The sequence below is a fragment of the Condylura cristata genome, unplaced genomic scaffold (genome assembly GCF_000260355.1).
Source record: "Condylura cristata isolate star-nosed mole 26May11 unplaced genomic scaffold, ConCri1.0 scaffold00017, whole genome shotgun sequence".
NCBI classification, from domain to species: Eukaryota; Metazoa; Chordata; class Mammalia; order Eulipotyphla; family Talpidae; genus Condylura; species Condylura cristata.
The window spans coordinates 13,989,647-14,010,139 of record NW_004567118.1 but is presented as its reverse complement, the minus strand read 5'-3'; the positions used below and the strand labels follow the sequence as shown (position 1 = coordinate 14,010,139).

Genomic DNA, 20,493 nt, shown 5'->3' with positions numbered 1-20,493 from the left:
TTGATCTGCCTGTTCTGCACTCCACTCTGTCTCTGGTGAATTCTCTCACCCTCCACATCTCTGACCTGTATCCCAGTTCTGTATGCACAAATAAAATAAAATCTTTAAAAAAAAAAAAATAAAAAAAAAAAGAATATGGACACTAGAAGCTCAAGAGACTGAAACCTGTGTCCACAATTAAAATTTGTAATTATGTTTTAATTTGAGTATTAGTATCTTTAAAATCCATTTTTTAAAGATTTATTATTATTTTTAAAATTTATGCATACAAGAATGGGTTGTGGGCCACAGTTGCAGGAAAAGACAGGAGAGGTTGCTGGGCCCTACGGGGTTAGCTCCCTGGCATTTCAGAGAGCTTGATAGTGCTAAGACTTTAACCCTTGTGCCACAAGAGGCCCTCTTTAGAATCTTCTTGATTGAGAGAAGGTCACTGTACATAAATTCATGAATTTACCCTGACTACAGAGAAGCAATTCTTTTAATTATTGAAACTTGGCCCAGGGACGTAGGAATAGAGACCTAAGTAGAAAATGGTCTTCCAGCTGAAGCAAACAGAATCCTGCTGTAGACTTTTACAATTAAGGTACTAGATATATTTTTAGGGATGATATAAAAAGTCTTCCCCATCCCCTGCTCATTACATGCTGACCTGTCTTCTGTACAAAGAGGCAATGATAAAGTTCAGTAACAAGATGGACTAGCAACTCCCTTTCTCTGATAAAAGTCTTATAAATTGTTCTGTTTTCAGAAATGGGCACATTTTAGTTCAACATTGTAAAATTAAATTTCCCTCCCCTCCCTCTAGGCAGTGATCTAAATAGGCTTAACGGTTAATATTTTAATGAGTTGTCATTTCCTGTCTGATAAAGATTCTCACAGTATTTAACCACCAGTTTCCCTGGGGTGCAACTAATACTAAAGCTTTATTCACAAGTGACTCAGAATGGATCTCTGACTCCTGGCCTAATGCAACAATGCTAGATCGCCCTCCAAGTGAAACTGTCTTTTCTCCAAAGGCAGATTGCTCTGAAGAAGGGGGGTTGGGGGTAAGTTTATCATGAAATGTTTCTGAAGAATTCCAAGGCCGTCATGCTGACTGCCATTAATATTTAGCCTTACAGTATAGCAATTAGAGTAAGGAAAAAGACAAGAGATACAAATTGACACCAATTAACCAAGGAATATGACAAATAAATGAACTGATGTTATAACAAATCAATTTATATTTAATCTACTAAGAATGGGATCTAGTAATCTTGTGTATCTAGAATGAAAATATTATTAATTATCCCATTTGATTAAAAAGAGAATCTGAATCTTTGAAGCTGATATTCTAAGAGAAAAAACTGGTAAGATATATTCTACTTGCCTTTGGCTCTTTGCCTTTGGTAGTCCATTCAAATTAAGTTCCTTTACATTTCAAGGACCTTGCAAGAGCATCCCAACATAAAACAAATTCAAGATGAAAATTATGCTACACTAAAAAAAATTAGGGCTCTCTCATATATCCACGTTTGAGTTGATTATCTGGCACAGTCTAAAATTCTGTTGTGATTCAACCTCAGGATTTGGGATTAAAACAGCTTGAATTTCATTCGCATCTGTGTTTCTTTCTGCCTCTTCCAACCGATTAAAACTTTTTTTGTATTCAGGTTAGGTCATTGTGTGCTGAGTGGCATTATAAACACATGACACCATCCATTTTTTAGTGGCTGCATAGAAGGAAGACGATTGTTTTATCCAGAAATGTTAGGTGTGTTACTGCTATTTCCTCAGAGCATAATTCTATTACAGGTTTCTTTCAGAAAAAAAATTCACAATAGCCTGGGCTTTTGAACATTTTGAACTGTTTTCTGTAAGAGTCAGAATGGAATCGACACCTCCTTGTAATTAGCAGTTACTCCTTTAAATGTACTATCAGTAAGGGAAGCTTTTGTAAACAAAGCCTTGTTTCAGAAAGTAGACTTTCGCCAAGCATGCATTTATGTTGATGAATGAGACTAGAGGGATCTAGAACCCAGTAAAAGTGATTGGCTGTCAAAACAAAACCCAGTTAAAAATAAATTGACTTCAGTTACAAAAATGAGAGTGAATTTTAGATAATGATAAATCTGGGACTGGCCAAAAGCCACTGGGTTCTAAGAATAAAATCACTAACAGGCACCCAGATTCAAAAGTCAGAAAAAAGTATATTCTGCAGAATTTTAAGGTAAGATAGCATGGAATTTGTTATTTAGATTATTCTAAATGGCACGAAATGTGGGGATTAAAAAAACAAAACACTGGAATCAAATCTCAAATAAGAACCATCTAATCCAATTAGTTTAGATAGAAAATCTGTAAATGCAGTAGATAACTAATATTAAAAAATCTTTGCTCTTGATAAATTTAATCTAAAAGGGTGATAAGAGAGAAATAATGCATTTAAACCTAGTGTACAAAAGCGAGCAGCTGTCTCATGCAAAGTAACATGGGTAAGAACTACTTATATAGCTGCCCAAGGTAGATATAAGTGTGAGGAGAGTGAACAAAAGCAATTCAGTCTGATGCCTCATCAAATTCACAAAGCAGTGCCATCCCATCTGAACCTGACATTCTTTCTTTCTTTTTTAAAAGATTATTTATTTATGCATATAAGAGCTGGGGTACAGGCCAAAGGTACATGGGGTGAGAGGACTCACCAAAGACAGAGAGGGGAACAGAACAGGCAGAGTGACTGAAATACAAAGGCAAGGGGAGCCTGAACAGGCGAGGCACATGTGGCTCAGCTCCCTGGCTGGGGATCAAACCCATGCTGTAGAGGCTAGTGACAGCATGATAGAGCTGAGATTATAATCCCTATGCCACTGAAGAATCCTTGAAATTGGCATTTTTTCATCCAACTAAATCTCCAACTAAAGCAGACTACCTCCCTGCCTCTACAGTGCTCCTTTGATGGATCTCCTTCTCTTTTCTACTTCAAAAGTTCTTCACTACAGCATTGAAGGAAGATTTAATTAGGAGGATCAAATCTTGTCTCCTTTCTCTCTTACCATCCCAACCAGACAGTGATGACAGGTTTTGCTATGCATATTCATAAAAATGTACAAAAAATGTACAAAAAAATATACAAAAAAACATCTGGGGCAGTGGGTTCTTATTATTTGCCACTTTCCAACCCCCATACTTTTTTCCCTTTGCAGTGTTTTACTAGTCTTTTGCTCAGTCTACAATACACAAACGTTTGTCCTAATAATGTATTAATGAACTCAGTTGTCGAACGAAGGTTTATAGAACATTTATAATGTGGGACCTCCTTAGTGGCACAAAGGGGTAAGTATACATCTTCCTGCTCCCCTCAACAGTTTATTTCAGTCAATTCGCCTGTTCTGTTCCTTATTTTCGTTCTGGTGAATCCTTGAATCCTCGCACTCCCTGCACCTCTGGCCTGTACCCCAGTTCTTGCATGCATGCATAAATAAATAAATAAGTACTTGAAAAAAAAAAACTCACTTTAAAATGCATCAGGCATAACTTTGACCAACTTTTCCTTTCCCTAACATTCTGTTATCTGATACAATGAGGTTTTGGTCTTCATTCTTTTGAAATACTCTATTTATGGTCAATGATAACTTCTAATACAATGTCCACTTCTCATCTAACATTCTAACTTGAGTGCCTGTTTTAATCCTTAATCTTGCTGCCCCCAATGTCTATAACAAAAATACACAAGTCAAGGGTCAAAGAAGGAGGTAACAAACTACCTGAAGACACGAAAAGAAAGGAGTTTTTCTGCCCACACTATGGAAGATTATGTTAAAATCAGGGTGTACAACCCATGTCTCAGTAGCTGGGGTCTTAAAATCTCCATTTTCAGTTACTTAAAATACTTGTGTTCCGTGTTTCTATAACTTTTCCTGATTTTACAATGATCACAGTCAAAGAAAATTAGTACATAAACCAATTTGCATTTGAAAGTGAAAGGACAAGATTTTCTTTCTGTGGAAGAAAAAGTCGAGGCCAACATAGCTCATTCTGACCACTTGTCAGAGAGTAAAGAACAAGACATAACATTAAGATTCAAGCACTTAATTACTCCCTGGTTAAAATGATCTTTCTTGCTATGGGCCAAGTTTGACTCTGGGATCAAAGATCAAGTTAACTCAGAAATAGGAGACAGCAAAGAAGAGCAAAGAACATTCTGTATCTAGTTAACAGTCCTTGTTCTAATGGCAGGGGGGAGTACACTGGACTATGGTGATGGCATACAGGTGATCTGGTGATGGGAAGCCTATGGGGATTACAAAAAAGATACATAATGATGTAAAAATAAACTAGTATATTATTTTAAAAAAAAATCAACCCCGAAGTGATACAACTTAAAAAAAAAAAAAAAAGCCCCTGTTCTAGCCTTCCCCTATATTCAATGATTGAGTTTTGGAAACTTTCTTGTGTGGTAAAACTAGGGACTTTGCTTCAATAAGGGCCTGGCAAGCTGACAATGAGCCAATGTTCTGCATATGGTTTGTTACGAATCACATGCTTACTTTTATTTTCTGGGAGTTCTCACCCTGTGTTTGGTGGGAATAGAGAACGTCATTTTAATCATGATTTTAAAGTTAGATGGTGATGCGTTCATTGCAGAATGTCTAAAATTAAACAAAAATTAGTTTTAAATTGTAATAATGATGATGATGAAAGACTGCAGCCATTCCAATGCCTCTGAACCTCTCAAGTTCCCTGGCTCTCTGGTTCTGTTTCCTGGCTTTCTATCAGGGAGGAGAAAGAAAAGTGAAAAACTGCGTTACATGCTTACTTTTTTTCCAGAACCATTTCTCTGTGTTACTGCCAAACATACCATAAATCAAAGGGCTTTTTCTCAAAGCTATTATCTGTATTCTAGCCTCTCTTATATAATTGCTTCATTACATCTGTTTGAATGTCCAAGTACATCAAACCTCTGATTTAGGAATAGATAACAGAGATAATGTTCCTTAAACCTAATGATATTGTCTAAGAGATGAATCTATTAATTATTATTTGTAATTGATTGAAGGAAGGAAAATATTTTTTAAGTTACAGTAAGTCTGGAAGATAGGGTTTACATTCTCTCTGGGACCTTGGGTCTATCACACAAGACACACTCTACTAAAAATACAACAGGCAGAAAGCATACATAAGGTATCAAATTCAGCTGGGTTACTCCAAAACTAAATTGAGATTAAAAGTCCTTTGAAAAGGGATATTTCCTTTAGTATAGCATTCAAATGTGTGTAATATTAACCTAGCCAGAGATGTTATGGTCACCATTAACTCTTTCCCACTTGGGGATGAGAATTTGTTGAATTTGGCTGTAGACAAGACTAAACATGGAGTTACCTTGCATATGTCAAGTGTCCTTTTAATGTACCTTTCCTCTCTTTTATGTTAACCCTTACATCATAGTTTTAGGGTTTTCATCTATGTTACACCAAAAAATAGCCAGAGTAGCATTGATCAAAAGAGCAAAAAAAGAAAAACATGAAAACACTCCAAATGTGTTTCAATGGGACATGGGTGAATAGACTACATAGTGCAAAAACACATAGCAGTCAAAATAAAAAAAATTTTAGCAAAATACAGTAATAATAATAATAATACGATAAATGAAAAATCCCAAAAGATTCTATACAGTATGATGCTTTTTATGAAGTTAAAAACTAAAAAAGGGCCTCCTTGGTAGCACAAGGGGGTTAAGTCATGCACTATGAAAACTAATAACAAGTGGAAAATGTTACTATATCAAGCAACAGGGAGTATTTTCTGTTCAACTTAACAATGGATTCCTGGGAGTCAAGTTGTTTATTTTCCTTCTTTCTGAAATAAATTGCTAAGTTAATTATTGTAATATGAATAATAAATTTAGGTATAACAAAAATTTATTACTTTGTTAATTTTCAGTCTATATTCAAGAGTCTATGTATCTTAAAACATTTCATACTTTCAGCTGTGGAAAAGTAACTATGTCAAACTCAACTGAAGAATCCAATTAAAAGAAAATGTAGCAGTCACTCCTCTGCCCACCTGTTCTTATGCAGGTGCTTCTTTCTAGCTGCTCTCTCCCTCTGCAGGGCAGCAGCCTCCTGCCTACCCTTGACCTATACTATGCCTCTTCTTGGACTCTTCTTCATTGACCTCCCCCAGCAGACGCCGCTCTCCTAAGACTGCCCACCTGCAACCATGTCTCTTTCCGGGCAGCTCTTTCTGCCCACTGTGTCTGTGCAAGTGTCCTTTCCTCTCCTGTCTCTTCCTAATAAACTTACTCTTTAAAAATCTGAGTCTCTGCCTCGTGGAGAATCTCGCTGTGTGCCACTGAAAGGGGAGCTCTAGTCAAACCTTTCCCAGAGTGAACCCAAGAATCCCGAACTCAAAAGACGACATCATCATGAATTTGATCCCCAGCCAGGGAAGTGACCCACATGGCGCAGCAGACCTCCCCTGACCTGCCCACTGTTCCCTTCGGCAGTGTATTTTAGTATATCTGCCTGTTCTGCTCTCCATTCTGTCTCTGGTAAATCATCTCACCCCCTGAATCTCTGGCCTCTACCTCAATTCTGTATGCATAAATAAACAAATCTTTAAAAAAAAAAAGAATATATAATTATCAACAAAGAGGAAGATGACACTTATTGGCATATGGTAATACAGAATTATCTCCTGCCAAGTTTTATTATTTAAATTTAATGCATTATCTAGAAAAGTTGATGAGGTAACCCCTGTTGACAGTGCTTGGGAAATGATGCTAGTATGGCACTGTGACACGTGTCTGCTGAAAACAATTTAAACAGAAGACATCACACATCTAATTCAATAAAAATTATAACCTAACAGGTACTGAATATCTCAGAGCAACAAAACTTATCTTTAAGAAAAGATCACTGTATTTTTTTTTTTTGCAACCGTGAAGATAAGAAGAGAAACTACTGATTCTGAAAAACAAAACCATTCTAACATTAACATTGGTTTAAGCTAAAAGATACTTTTACTTCTCTGTACTATAGTAAGTAACATAATTTCTTAGAAACTCCAAAGCCTGAGGCTGGAAAATAGAGGAATTTGGGTTATACAAATTACATGCTAGGTTTTATTTGAATGCCATGTGTTCATTTATTTACCATATATTTATCAAGCACCATCTAAACCAGTTAGTATAAATACAAAAGTAGGCACACCTTTGCCATTAATAAATTTATACAGCAATGGTAGGACAATAATCATACATCTGCAAACATTACTGTAAAAATACAATCTCCCATCCATGTATTACATGCCGCTGTGCATAGATTTCCCCAGGAAAGAGGTGTTTGATCTATCAGGTAACTGATCTATCAGTGTACATCTGAAACCTAAAAACAGTATTTGGGGCAGTGGTTCTTAATGGAGTGATATTGGGGCTTTCTTGCTGTGAACATTTGGCAGTGTCTGGAGGCATTTTTGATTGTCAAGACTGGGAGGTACTACAAAAATCTAGTGAGTAGAGGCCTAGGATGTGCACAGGACAGTCCCTCACAACCAAGTATTTATCAGGCCTAAAATGTAAGAGTGTTGGGCCCTCCCTGGTGGCGCAGTGGGTTAAAGCATGGCACTAAGAAGTTAAAGCCACTTCAGCATGACTTTAATCCCTGCCCGCCCCAGAGGTGACCACATGGCGCAGCAGACCTCTCCTGATCGCCCGCTGCTCCCCTCAGCAGTGTACTTCGTTGATCTGCCTGTTCTGCTCCCCACTCTGTTTCTGGTGAGTCCTCTTACCACCCCAGCACTTCTGGCTTGTTCCCCAGTTCTGTATGCATAAATAAATAAATCTTTAAAGAAAAATGTAAGAGTGCCAAGTTTGAGAAACTGTGAACTAGTCAAAGAGAAAAAGCATGAGCAAAGGCAAATGCTGGGAGACTCAGGCAGAGGAAACTATAGGGGGATGATCTTACAGGGTTTGATAATTCATGTTAAGGAATTTTAGTTTTATCATAACAATAAAAGGTAAAACAAGTATAAGGTTTAAAAAAGAAGAGCTTGGAAGGTGAGGATAGTGGTGGTGACATACTCAGATCACTCATATTAGAGTTCTTAAAAAGTTGCCGGGTGCGGCCCTCCCTGGTGGCGCAGCGGGTTAAAGCACAGCACTAGGAAGCTAAAGCCACTTCCGCATGAGTTCGATTCCCGCCGGCCCCGGAGGTGACCACATGGCGCGGCAGACCTCTCCTGACCCGCCCGCTGCTCCCCTCAGCAGTGTACTTCGTCGATCTGCCTGTTCTGTCCCCCACTCTGTCTCTGGTGAATCCTCTCGCTGCCCCCGAGCCTCTGGCCTGTACCCCAGTTCTGTATGCACAAATAAATAAATCTTTAAAAAAAAAAAAAAAGTTGCCGGGTGCAGTACAGCAAACATGTTGTAAGGGAAATTAAAGTGGATGTGGTAGATGAGATAGGCAGTTAACAAATTCAACTTCTAAGACATTCCATAGGCCGGGGAAGCAGAGGTCATCAAAAATCTTTCCTCTATAAACGTTTAGTATGGGAACAGGAGAAAGGATGCAGGGGTCTGCCAGCACAGTGATTCTTTTGAGTGGTAGGTAGCTATGTATCCTCTGAATTCTCTCAAGGTGGAAGAGTAACTTCTAAGAATAAATGACATGCCTTTGTACTGAAAATTTGAGATAATTTCTTCTTCCTTTTTTGAATGTGATATATTGTCACTATTAAAAAAAAAAAAAAAGCATGCAAAAGCTGGGGAGTAGGATAGAAGTACTCACCAGAGACAGAATGGGGAGCAGAACAGGTAGATGGACTAAAGTACACTGCTGAGGGGAGCAGCGGGTGAGACAAGAGAGGTCTGCTGTGCCATGTGGGTCACCTCTCTGGCTGGGGATTGAACTTGTGCTGCAATGGTAGCCAATAACCTGATAGTGCTGAGACTTAACCCCTTGTGCCACCAGGGAGGCCAACCCCCCACATTTTTATATAAAGGGAATTTCTTACTTCTTTGGAAGGGTTATAGTCTCAAACTCCAAAGCTGCTTATAAATCAAGTATGTATGATTTGATCTAGGGCTGAATTAAAATTAAAGAAGGGTAACCTGAGCTTAACCTTCCCTGCTATAGGTTAAAAGGGGAAAAGATTTTTTTCTTTCAAAAAACAAAGATCACAAAAATTCTATCCCAATAAAGTCTTTTATATATTTCTTCGCATTCAAGCACTGACAATATTAATATTAGACCTGAAAGAATTACTTACCCAATGAAAGCCACCATCTGCTCCACTATGTGTTTGCTGAATGTTATTATCACGAAGATTTTCTGTAAAGAAAATACTAGTTAAAATATTTTTTTTCCACAAAAGCCAAATTTAAATTGACAATTCTGATGAATCTTAAAAAAAGTGAGGTGCTCACCAAGTACCATGTTTAAATTCTTAAAAATAAAAACCCCTGCTATTTGACTGGCAGTTGTCACCTATATAGTATTTTGAAGATGTTTTCCCCTAGGCACTAGGAAAGAGGAGGCTCTAGTCTTACTAGGATATATGAATACCTAAAAACATGCATCATGAAACCCAAGACTGGGTGGACATGCTCCATATCTTAGGGATCTTAGAATGGTGCTTTATAACTCCTCAGTTCTGAGATAATCCCCACCACTGAAATCTAAAAAATCATAAGACTGTCCTTCAGGGACAGTTTTTATAGAAGTATCATGCAAGAGATCCAGTCTCAGATCCTAAATGAACTTGGACTTTCAGGGTTGGGGTACTAGTAAAGGTGTCAACAGGTTATTGAAGCTCTTTATCAACTGGGGCATTTTCAATGTGTTCTTACTGAGTTATTCTCTAATAACTAAAAATGTTGATATCTTACCTAAAACATAATGTGCCTTTAAGGCTACCAAGTAACAGATAGTCTCAAATAAATTCAACAAATATTATAGAAAGTACTTATTATGAATAATATAAGGCATTATTAAAGATTTTTAGGGAACACAAAGATGAGGATACTATTCTGAAGAAATTTACAAAACTTCCTACACATAAGTAGAAAGATGGTAAAGATCTACATATGCATAAAGATAAAACTATTAATGCTATATAGTGATGAAGACAGAGTGCTACAAAAGTTTGGAGAAAGAAAAGCCACATAAGCACAATTAGGGTTCAAAAAACCAATATTAAATTTAGTTTCAATGAACTGATTACATACGAGTAATTCCAGATTCTCCAAACACTTCAATGCTTTAAAAAAAAAATTTTTTTTATTGGGCCCTCACTGCTGGTGTAGCAGATGCCACAGCACTACACTAAAGCCACTTCAGCATGAGTTAGATCCCTGCCCCGGAGCTGACCCACATGGCAAAGCAGACCTCTCCTGACCTGCCCACTGCTCCCCTCAGCAGTGTACTTTGTTGATCTGCCTGTTCTGCTCCCCACTCTGTCTCTGGTGAATTCTCTCATCGCCCCTAGACCTCTGGTCTACTCCCAGAGGAGTATGCATAAATGAATATAAAAAGATTTTATTTATTGATTTATGCATAGAACTGGGGAGTAGGCCAGAGATGCGGAAGCGGGGGGGTGTATGTGAGAGAGGATTCACCAGAGACAGAGTGGGGAGTACAACAAGTGAATCTACTGAAATATACTGCTGAGGGGAGCGGCAGGGGAGACAGGTGAGGTCTGCTGCATCTGGCTGGGGATTCAACTCAGGCTGTAGAGGTGAAAACACTTAGTCTCTAGGCTACCCCACTTTAATGCTTTTAAACTGTTTGTTAAATACCTCTACTCCATTGACAAAGGGGAGGGGAGGAAAATAACTATTTAAGAGTCCTCATAGTATCCATACTAAAAGCCAGCTTTATGACTAGAGCTGTAAATGTTTTCCCTAAGAAACAGAGCTAATGTTGTTTCCTCAGCGATTTCACCACCCTGAGCTCTCCTTACCATCATTTCCTAACATTCAAAATGAGCCAATGCGTAGATAGTTACACAATTTCATTACTTGAAACAAAACAAGACTTTTTTTCCTTAATATGTAACAGCTTGAAAATTCACTGTGAGTTAAGACATAAACCTGTCAGACATATAAGAACATATGTCTCAGATCTCTGAAGCTTGAGGTCTGAGTGGGGATTCTACCAAATAAACAAAAGGCACAGATGCTTCAATGGAGAGAAGAATCTTAAATTTATTTATTAAATTAAGATATATCTGCTGAGTAAGCACTACATTCAAGATGTGATTCTAGGTAGTTGAATACCTCATTGAACCAACAAAATCTCTGTTCTTTCAAAGCATATATTTCCAAGTGTGTTTATGTGGTGTTGGGTGGGACATTGGAGAAGCAATAAAGAATATACATGATAATTATATGGCATCTGAAGTATAGTATATGAGTATTGTTGAGTTTTCATTTTCTTCATTATTTGAGAGAAAGGCAAAGTCTCTGAGTGCTGTTCTATGGGTACAGGACTTGAACTTAACCAACACAAGGGGAAATCTCAAACTACCATAATTAGTGGCTGTTTTGGATTTTTTAGGGGAAGCTTGACAGCAGGGTATCAACATATTTACACCAAGGAAGATCACCTAGTTTAAATTATGAAAAAGGAGATAAGTTTAGAAAAATCTGTGTGTGGGTTACCCCCTTGTTATTTCAGAAATAGCTAAAATGTTTTTATTACTCGTTAGTATTGCTTACAGAAAATCTGAGACATGTTTGTTACCCCAAGCTACATCTGGATGTACATCAAGTGACTGTCTTTAGAAAGAATGTCTCTATGATACAATGTAACGTAACAAACATACCCCCATGGTCTTTGTTCAGTGACAGAACTCAGATACTTTCCTTTCAGTAATACAGATGGATTTTTAGCTTTATTTATATATATATATTTATCAACATAGACACAGGGAATGCGTTTCAACATTATAGAGCTTGGTTTGCATTTCAAGGCTTTCGGTAACTATTTTATCTTCCTAACATTAAGCTCCACCATCTATGAAACACTGTTCTGAGATAACCAATGCAAACTGCCTAGCACAGGTCTTGATAAATAGCAGGCATTAAACAATTCAGTTTCCTGAATCATAAAAATGACTTACAGTTGGGAAGGGAGTGCAAAATCATGGAAAAAACACTGAACTTGAAGCTGAAAGACTTGGGTTCAAATTCCAGCTGTCCTCTTAGGCAACTATTACTGATTAACTTCTCTAAAGTGACAGTTACAAAATGGGAGTAGCAATTTATATATCCCAGGATTACAGTAACTAAATCAGATCACATACACTAAATACTTGAAGGAATGAAGTACTAAGTTAGAAAATTAACATTACTATAACTTGAAAATAACTTCTGAGACTTTAAAATATAGATTAGTTTTGAATATTCTGTAATGGAAGGCTCAGTAAGTACATAATCGTTAGAGGTCTTTCAGCAGAATAAATGTCACTGATAGTTTATAGAAAGTTACTACATAGAGCAGAATACTTGATGCAATGGACTCCTAGAGAAGATGTTATTAATAGTAACCTATTATTCCTTAGTTATTCATAGTTTCAAAGTACTGCAGGAAAATTAAAGGACAACTTCCCTTTTCCCTCAAAAAGAAGAAAAATTATTTTAAAAAATGACCTCAGGTACCCTGGAAAATAACTTATTATTTACCACAACATTTTATTATTAAAAAAAATCTTGGTATGATGTTTTAAATCTTCACCAAAATGAGTAGCACTGCAACATTAAAAAACCTGTGCTCACTGAATAAACTTACTGCATATGGAAGGAAATATATTCCTCAAAGGAAGACAAACACTTCCTTAAAATTCTGAATGATGAACACGTCAGTAGAGTAGAGGACGAACTCAATAAACTCATCCCAAATGCCAAAATCTAATAATAGAAACAGGACATGTAGAAGCAGTGTAAGTTTCCCTACTTCATGTTTTTCATTGGAGAACTGGAGGGAGAAGAAACTTGGGAAATTGATGTGGTTTTTTAATCATTAAAGAATCATACCAGGGCACAGATAACACTCATTAGGTTCTTAATTTTCCAAAGAGGCCAATGTCCCTTTGTTGCAAACTTTACTGATTAAGAAATTCATTCCTGGTTAATTAATTAACTTTAGTGACATTTGTCCTTAAAAGAAATAATTCATGAACAGTCCTAGAAGCTTGCATTCCTTTCCATGCCCAGCCTCATTCCTCCATACATACACATGCCACATGCACACACATGCCACATGCACGCACATGTGCATGCTCTCAAAGATTCCGTTAAGTCTCTGAAGGCCCCTGAGTCTTTAATAACATCACTACACAGTGTGTCAAAAAACCCAGGATTAATGAAAGGCAGTGGTCAGTTAAGAAATATTTTTCTGTCAAGTGTCTGTGCAAATAATAGGCATTTTCTATATAGGAACATTATTTTTGTTGGATAAGTCTTGAACAAACACTTTCATAAGGCAAGCAGTGAAATGAAGAAAGAACAAAATGAAGGAAGGAGGGGAGAATAAAGAAAACAATGAGGAAAATAAAGGGAGGTCACAATTTTTAATAGGGATGGAGAAAACTGCCTGAAATTCACTAACTTTCAAATGACGTTCATGGCTAATACCTGAGCAAGCTACCAACCAAATGAAACGGAACCAAAATCTTTACAACATGCTTTAGAATAATTAAGAGAAATATGTTTTAGTGCCTTTTAAAGAACTCATCACCATTAGGCAAGGAATGGTATAATTACCTGGATATGCATTTTAATTATTGCTTTTCCAATCAGGGTTGCACCAAAGAAAGTCCAAAAAGGTACAAGAAAGTGTCCACAAGTTATTCCAGCCAGATCAAACAGAGGATTTGGAATCTATTAAAAAAAGAAATTTCCTTTGATGAGACTCCTACATATAACCCAAAGAACAGTTTAGTTTTAGCACCAATAAATACATGCAGATTTCTGCTTTATGCCTGCTTACACTGGAAGGAGAGGGGTTCCCTGAGCAGCACTAAATATTAGGCAAGTATTTCAAAATGTTTACAAACTGGGTCTGATATTCAACCTATTCTCAAGGTCTTATTCAACCTACTCAAAGCAAATCTAGCTGTCCTTTTGCTTATATTAATTTTAGCTAATGTCTCATAAATATGCTTTTTTTCATAATATAAGAAATGGATAAAATGAATGGAGCCACAGGAATTGAATCTCATTCTGTAGGTACTTGGCAGATAAATGAAGAAAATAATTTAACATAATTTCAGTAGCTATTGGGATTCTAAAATCATATTGAAAAGAGTATTATACAAAAGTCTCTTGTCTATAGCCGACCTTATAAATTCACAAATACATTTAAAGGTCGACATGCTTTTATTTCTTAACATAATCAAGCACGGAAATATGAGAAAATGATTCACATAATTTGAATACTCAGTCCCCGACAACAGTTTTACAACTAATACCATTTCAAAATATACCCACATTTCAAGAATGCTAAAGACAATTTCATCTAAAAATACAAATAATGTAGTTTTTGAACACTTCATCCATTTTTTTCCCACGAAAAGTACTCTGCACTTATGGCTGTTGACTGAGACGCTTAAGTCAATTAAATTTAAACATTTATGTTAATTTCATATTTGAAATTTCAAAGTTAAGTCTAGTTGTTTTAAAAAATATTTGTCACATATGTTCATTTAAAAGTAATGCCATGATTAAATTAGAATTCAAATTTTCTTTTGTAAATAACACTTCGATTCAGTAAGTTGTTTTTCTCAACCAAATTAAAATGTTTAATCTCTTACAACCATGTAATAACAATATCAACTGCACAGATTTTAACAATTTTCTCATGTGACCTTTACAACCCAATACATTACAATTTTAATAGTTTTATTTTATTATCACACTTTACCTCATGTTGGAATGTAAATTTAAGATATTTAAATCAGACTAGATAATGATTAGAATTTCATAATAGTTTGGAAATATCAGTCTATGTGTGATACTCTCAGAAAACCACAAAGATGATTATTCCTTGTGCTTATTACTGATTCTTTTTCAACTGCTAAGTACATAAAAAGGAAAATTAGAATTAAAATAACTTGATTTCAAGATTTTTTTCAATGAAGTTTTATTTTTTATTATAATATTATTTTTATATATCTATTTAATTATTTTTTTTTTGAAGATTTATTTATTCATACAGAACTGGGGTGTAGGCCAGAGATGCGGAGAGTGAGAGGATTCACCAGAGACAGAGCGGGGAGCAGAACAGGCAGATCGACAAAGTATGCTGCTGAGGGGAGCAGTGGGCGGGTCAGGAGAGGTCTGCCGCACCATGTGGATCTCCTTCGGGCAGGTGGGAATCGAACTCATGCAGAAGTGGCTTAAGCCTCTCAGTGCTGTGCCTCAACCTGCTGTGCCACCAGGGAGGGCCTTATCATTCATTTTATAACACTGCTTACTTCCCTTTTTCCCCTCCGATCATCATCATAGCCCCCCACATTCCTCCCTCCTTCTGACCCCTCTCTGCCCCTCTCCTCTGTACGGTATCTCAGGTTTATAATTCTCTGTTTTTGTATTGTTTTGTATTACAGTAACAATACACATTTTCCCCCTGTCTTATTTGGTTCTCTTAAAATTCCTCCTATAAGTGAAACCATTTGATATTTTTCTTTTCCTTCTGACGTTTCACTGAGCCTAATCCCTTCCGGATCTAAACATGTTGCTGCGAATGTTGTAAGTTTATCTTTTTTGATTGCTTAGTAATATTCCAGTGTGTGTGTGTGTGTGTGTGTGTGTGTGTGTGTGTGTGTTTATACACCACATCTTGATCCAATTATCTAGTTCCGGGCATTTGGGTTGTTTCCAGGATTTACCTGTTATTTCTGCGACAAACACAGAAATGCATGTATCTTTCTCAATTAATGTTTTTGTGTCCTTTGGGTAGAACCCTAGGAGTGGAATTGCTGGGGTTGTATGTTAGCTCCATTTAGTCATCTGAGGAATCTCCAATTAGCTGTCCATAGTAGTTGCAACAATTTGCATTCCCACCAGCAATGTATGAGAGTTCCTTTTTTTACCACATCCTTGCCAACATTTGTTGTTAGTTTTTTTTGATATGTGCCATTCCCACTGGTGTGAGGTGGTAGCTCATTGTGGTTCTGATTTTCATTTCCCTGATTGTGAGTGATATGAAAAGTTTTATTTAATCTTAGTTTTAATGTTAACAATAAAATAATTAACAAGTCAAGTTTGTATAAGTATGTGTTAAAAGATTTGGACCTTCCCTGGTGGTGCAGTGGGTTAAAGCATAGCATTAAGAAGCTAAAGCCACTTCACCATGAGTTTGATCCCTGCCCTGGAGGTGACCTACATGGTGTGGCAGACCTCTCCTGACCCACTCACTGCTTCCCTCAGCAGTATACTTTGTTGCTCTGCCTGTTCTGTTCCCCACTCTGTTTCTGGTGAATCCTCTTACTGCCCCTGCACCTCTGGCTTGTACCCCAGTTCTGTATGCATAAATAAATCTTTAAAAAAGAAAAAACTTAAAAAAAATTTCTAGAGGCCCAAATTGATCTTCTAATTTATATTAAATATCTGATAATTCCATATGGAATTCAACCATAAGTTTCCTGAACAAAGAAAAAAAAATTTAAAGATGTATTTATTTGTTTATACAGAACTGGGGTGCAGGCCAGAGGTGTAGGGGTGGTGAGAGGCTTCACCAGACACAGACTGGGGGACAGAACAGGTAGATCATCAAAGTACACTGCTGAGGGGAGCAGTGGGAGGGTCAGAAGAGGTCTGCTGTGCCATGTGGATCAACTCCAGGGCAGGTGGGGATGGAACTCATGCTGAAGTAGCTTTAGCTTCTTAGTGCAGTGCTTTAACCTGCTCTGCCACCAGTGAGGGCCCCCAAAAAATATTTCTTTAAAAAAAAAGGGGGTTAAAAAAGTGGGGGGGGGATTTTTTTTTTTTTTTAGTAGTGAGGGCATAAGCACAGATGTGCCCAAAGAATTTAACTACCAAAATAAATAAATAAATAAATAAATCAATCAAAAGTATTTGTATGTCCCCCAGGAATGTTGAAAGCTAACTTTTACTGAAGTTTTGGTCTATAGGTCCTTTAAGATTTCAACATCAGCTTGCTTAATACCCTAAAACAACACCTATATGATATTAGTATAACCATTTCAGATGAAAAAAAAAAATAACAAAGAGACAGACAGGTTAAGCAATTTCTTCAGTGTAAATAACAAAACTCTGATTTTAACTCAGAACATAAACTAAGGAGACTATTGTTCATTAAGTCTTATGGCTTAATTCCATTCTTCTGGACTCCCACAGCACCTTTTATCTCCCTCACTAGACTTCAAAACCCTTAAGGAAAGGAACATACATGCCTTACTTCTTTATTCCAAGCATGCAGTAGTGTATACAAAGCTGATGAGAATGGTTGAGCAATTTATTATGTTGTAGGCACTGTGTAACCAGTACCTCATCTTAAATATACATCAGCCTTTTCAATGACTATCTTATTGCCCATTTTAGAAATCAGAAAGCTATAGCACTGTAAACATACCTCAATGAAAATAAAAACCAGGGCCCTGGTTTTTTTTTATCACTGTGAAGCTGGCCACAGCCTCATCAATGCAAGTTCGATCCCTGGCCTTGGAGTTGATCCACATGGCACAGCAGGCCTCTCTTTATCCACCTACTACTCCCCTCAGCAGTATATTTCATCAATCTGTCTGTTCTGCTCCCCAGTCTGTCTGTGGTGAATCCTCTTACCCCAACCCTCATTCTGTACCTCTGGCCTATATCCCAGTTCTATATGCATAAATAAATAAATCCTTTTTTTAAAAGTTAGATCATAGAATTGCCAGGCTGAACAGATAGTAACTTCAGGCTTATTTTTAGAATGGCTCTAGAATGTTGACATCATATTTTAAATTTTGACACCAATATTTTCCTATTTTGGCCATGTGTTAAATGGTAAGAAGGGTTCTAAAAGGGCTCTTCATGTTCTGGTACAGAGTAGGCAAAATAGTTATATAGCGGTAAAAGATCACATTGTAAATTTTAGTTATAATTACTACTTTTATCATATCACTTAGGTACTTAATAACATCAAAAATACTATCAAATTACCAATAATTGTGTATATGTTTCCAGTAACTCTGATCATAATATTCTCTCTTAAATATATGTGGATCAACTAAATTAGAAAACAGGATAAACACCAACTTACCAAGAACTGTCAATTTAACAAATTCTACAAGTTGAGGCATTAACTAAGTTTTGACTCAAATGGGTTTTCTTAGTGCCCTGTAGTCAAAGATGTCCTTATTGCCATCTTCCTGGGTTAATGTCACTTCCACGGGGGGTTTACATTAATTCTTCCTTGGAACCAAAGCTTAAAACCTTGGGAAGAACTACCTATCTATAATTCTGCAAAGAATGTTAAATAATGCTATATTACAAATCCTTTAACAAACTGTTACAAAAAATTAAAAAAAAAATAAATCCTTTAACAGAAGGATGGATTTTTGTCTCTTTTTGTTCCTATGGTATCAAACTATTTCCATCTGAAGTCATCAATGTTAATGAGTGATGAAATGTTCAGAAGTCAACAAACAAGATATGAACACATCCAACAGAAAACAACTTATCTGATTAGTAAGATCAATATTTAATAAAATCAAATGCTCCTTAAAAGTGATACCACTTTTGTTCAAAATATAAGTCTATCATTTATGGGCATTTCTCACTTTTAATACACTTACTGAAGCACAGGCCAAAATTCCAAAAAATCCAACCTTCTGTACTAGATTTTGAACTGCCAGTTTAGCTCGAGAGGCAAAGTCCTGTATAAAAAAAAGATACCAAAAGTTTAATGAGAAGTACAACAAAGGATGGTTCTTTACAGAATTAAAATATCTCACAATCTAAAGGCATTGATTCACCAGTAACTTTAAAAAATCAGCAGTTTGTTCTAGAAAACTTGCAAATAAAATCTTGATAGAACATTATCCTTAAAGGTAAACGTTTATATTCTGAGAATAAGTCAGATTGTTACTTTTTTTTTTTGATTCTCTTCAGATTCTCTATAGGGATTAAAAAACAGCTAAAAATGAACCATAAACCAATTCATTCTTTTGGAAATACTGGTTAACTTACATTGACCTCCCCTCTTTTCTTCTATAACTTAATTTCTAATATCAGGGTAGGAAACTATTATGTAGCAATAACTAAGCATTCATTACTCCCCAAAACAAAATAATAAATATCATGCTTGTACAGCTTATGTAGGCTTTATATTTGAGCCTTTCAATAACCCTTAGGTGTAGGTAGAACAGATTCTTTAGATGGTGAAACCAGTGTTCTTTTTATTTTGCTATATTGCCTCCCAAGTGGAAGCACGCAGTTGGCTGCTAGCTTATTTCTATCATTTTCTTCCTCTAGTGTATGTATATATATATATATATATATATATACACACACATATATGTATATATAGATATACTTCTAGTATATATGTGTGTGTATGTGTCTGTATATATACTTTTCCTTTAATGCCTTGAAATTTTTCCTTTAATTTCCTTGAAATTTGACTTGTAATATTCCAGTTTGAAGCAATGTATACTCTAATCAAATTTTATTGAAAACTACCAGCTGTAATTTAAAAATATTAGCTGATAGTCTTTAGTTCAATATATTCAAACAGGAAACATTATTGAAAAGACCATAGTGTTACCAAGTTATCACATAGTGAATACTGAAATTAGAATAAAAAATGAAAACAAAGCCATGAAACTTCCCCCAACTCACACTCTGAGGATGATAAAAGGAATTAAACCAGTAAGACACATTTAAAAGACATTAATCAATCAATAGAAACACTTAGAAGTTCAAATATAGTTTCTAAAAGTTAATCATTAAATTCTGTGGTGCAATTTTTGACTTAATTATTTATTTTTTAATATTTATTTATTTATGCATACAGAACTGGGATACAGGCCAGAGGTGCAGGGGCAGTGAGAGGATTCATCAGAGACAGAGTGGGGAGCAGAACAGGCAGATCAATGAAGTACACTGCTGAGGGGAGCAGTGAGTGGGTCAGGAGAGGTCTGCCAAGTGGTTCACCTCTGGTGCTGGGGATCAATCTTATGCTTAAGTGGCTTTGGCTTCTTAAGTGCTGTGTTTTAACCTGCGGTGCCACCAGGGAGGGCCCAATTTGTGACTTAATTGCAAAAAATGTTTTCTTTTGCAACACAAGTTTTCTTTATGTATTTATTAAGTCAACTATGTCAGATTTGATATTTTTAAAACAACCAAACTACTACAGCAAAAAGTCATGCACATTCTATTTTTTTTTTTTAAAGATTTTATTTTTTTATTCATACAGAATTGGGGTACAGGCCAGAGATGTGGAGGGTGATAGGATTCACCAGAGACAGATTGGGGAGCAGAACAGGCAGATCAACGAAGTACACTGCTGA

The 20,493-nt window shown here is 36.3% G+C and overlaps 1 protein-coding gene across 2 annotated transcripts in view; it reads right to left on the bottom strand.

Annotated features, from left to right (window-relative positions):
• Positions 1-20,493, bottom strand: part of VMP1 (vacuole membrane protein 1) — a 101,228-nt gene that overhangs the window by 7,570 nt on the left and 73,165 nt on the right. For both annotated transcript variants that reach the window (XM_004684435.2, XM_012726654.1), the window contains exons 8-10: positions 18,778-18,858; positions 13,742-13,858; positions 9,247-9,308 (exon numbers count right to left, since the gene is read on the bottom strand). In XM_004684435.2, the coding sequence (XP_004684492.1) occupies positions 9,247-9,308; positions 13,742-13,858; positions 18,778-18,858 (260 nt within the window). The remainder of the gene's footprint in view (positions 1-9,246; positions 9,309-13,741; positions 13,859-18,777; positions 18,859-20,493) is intronic.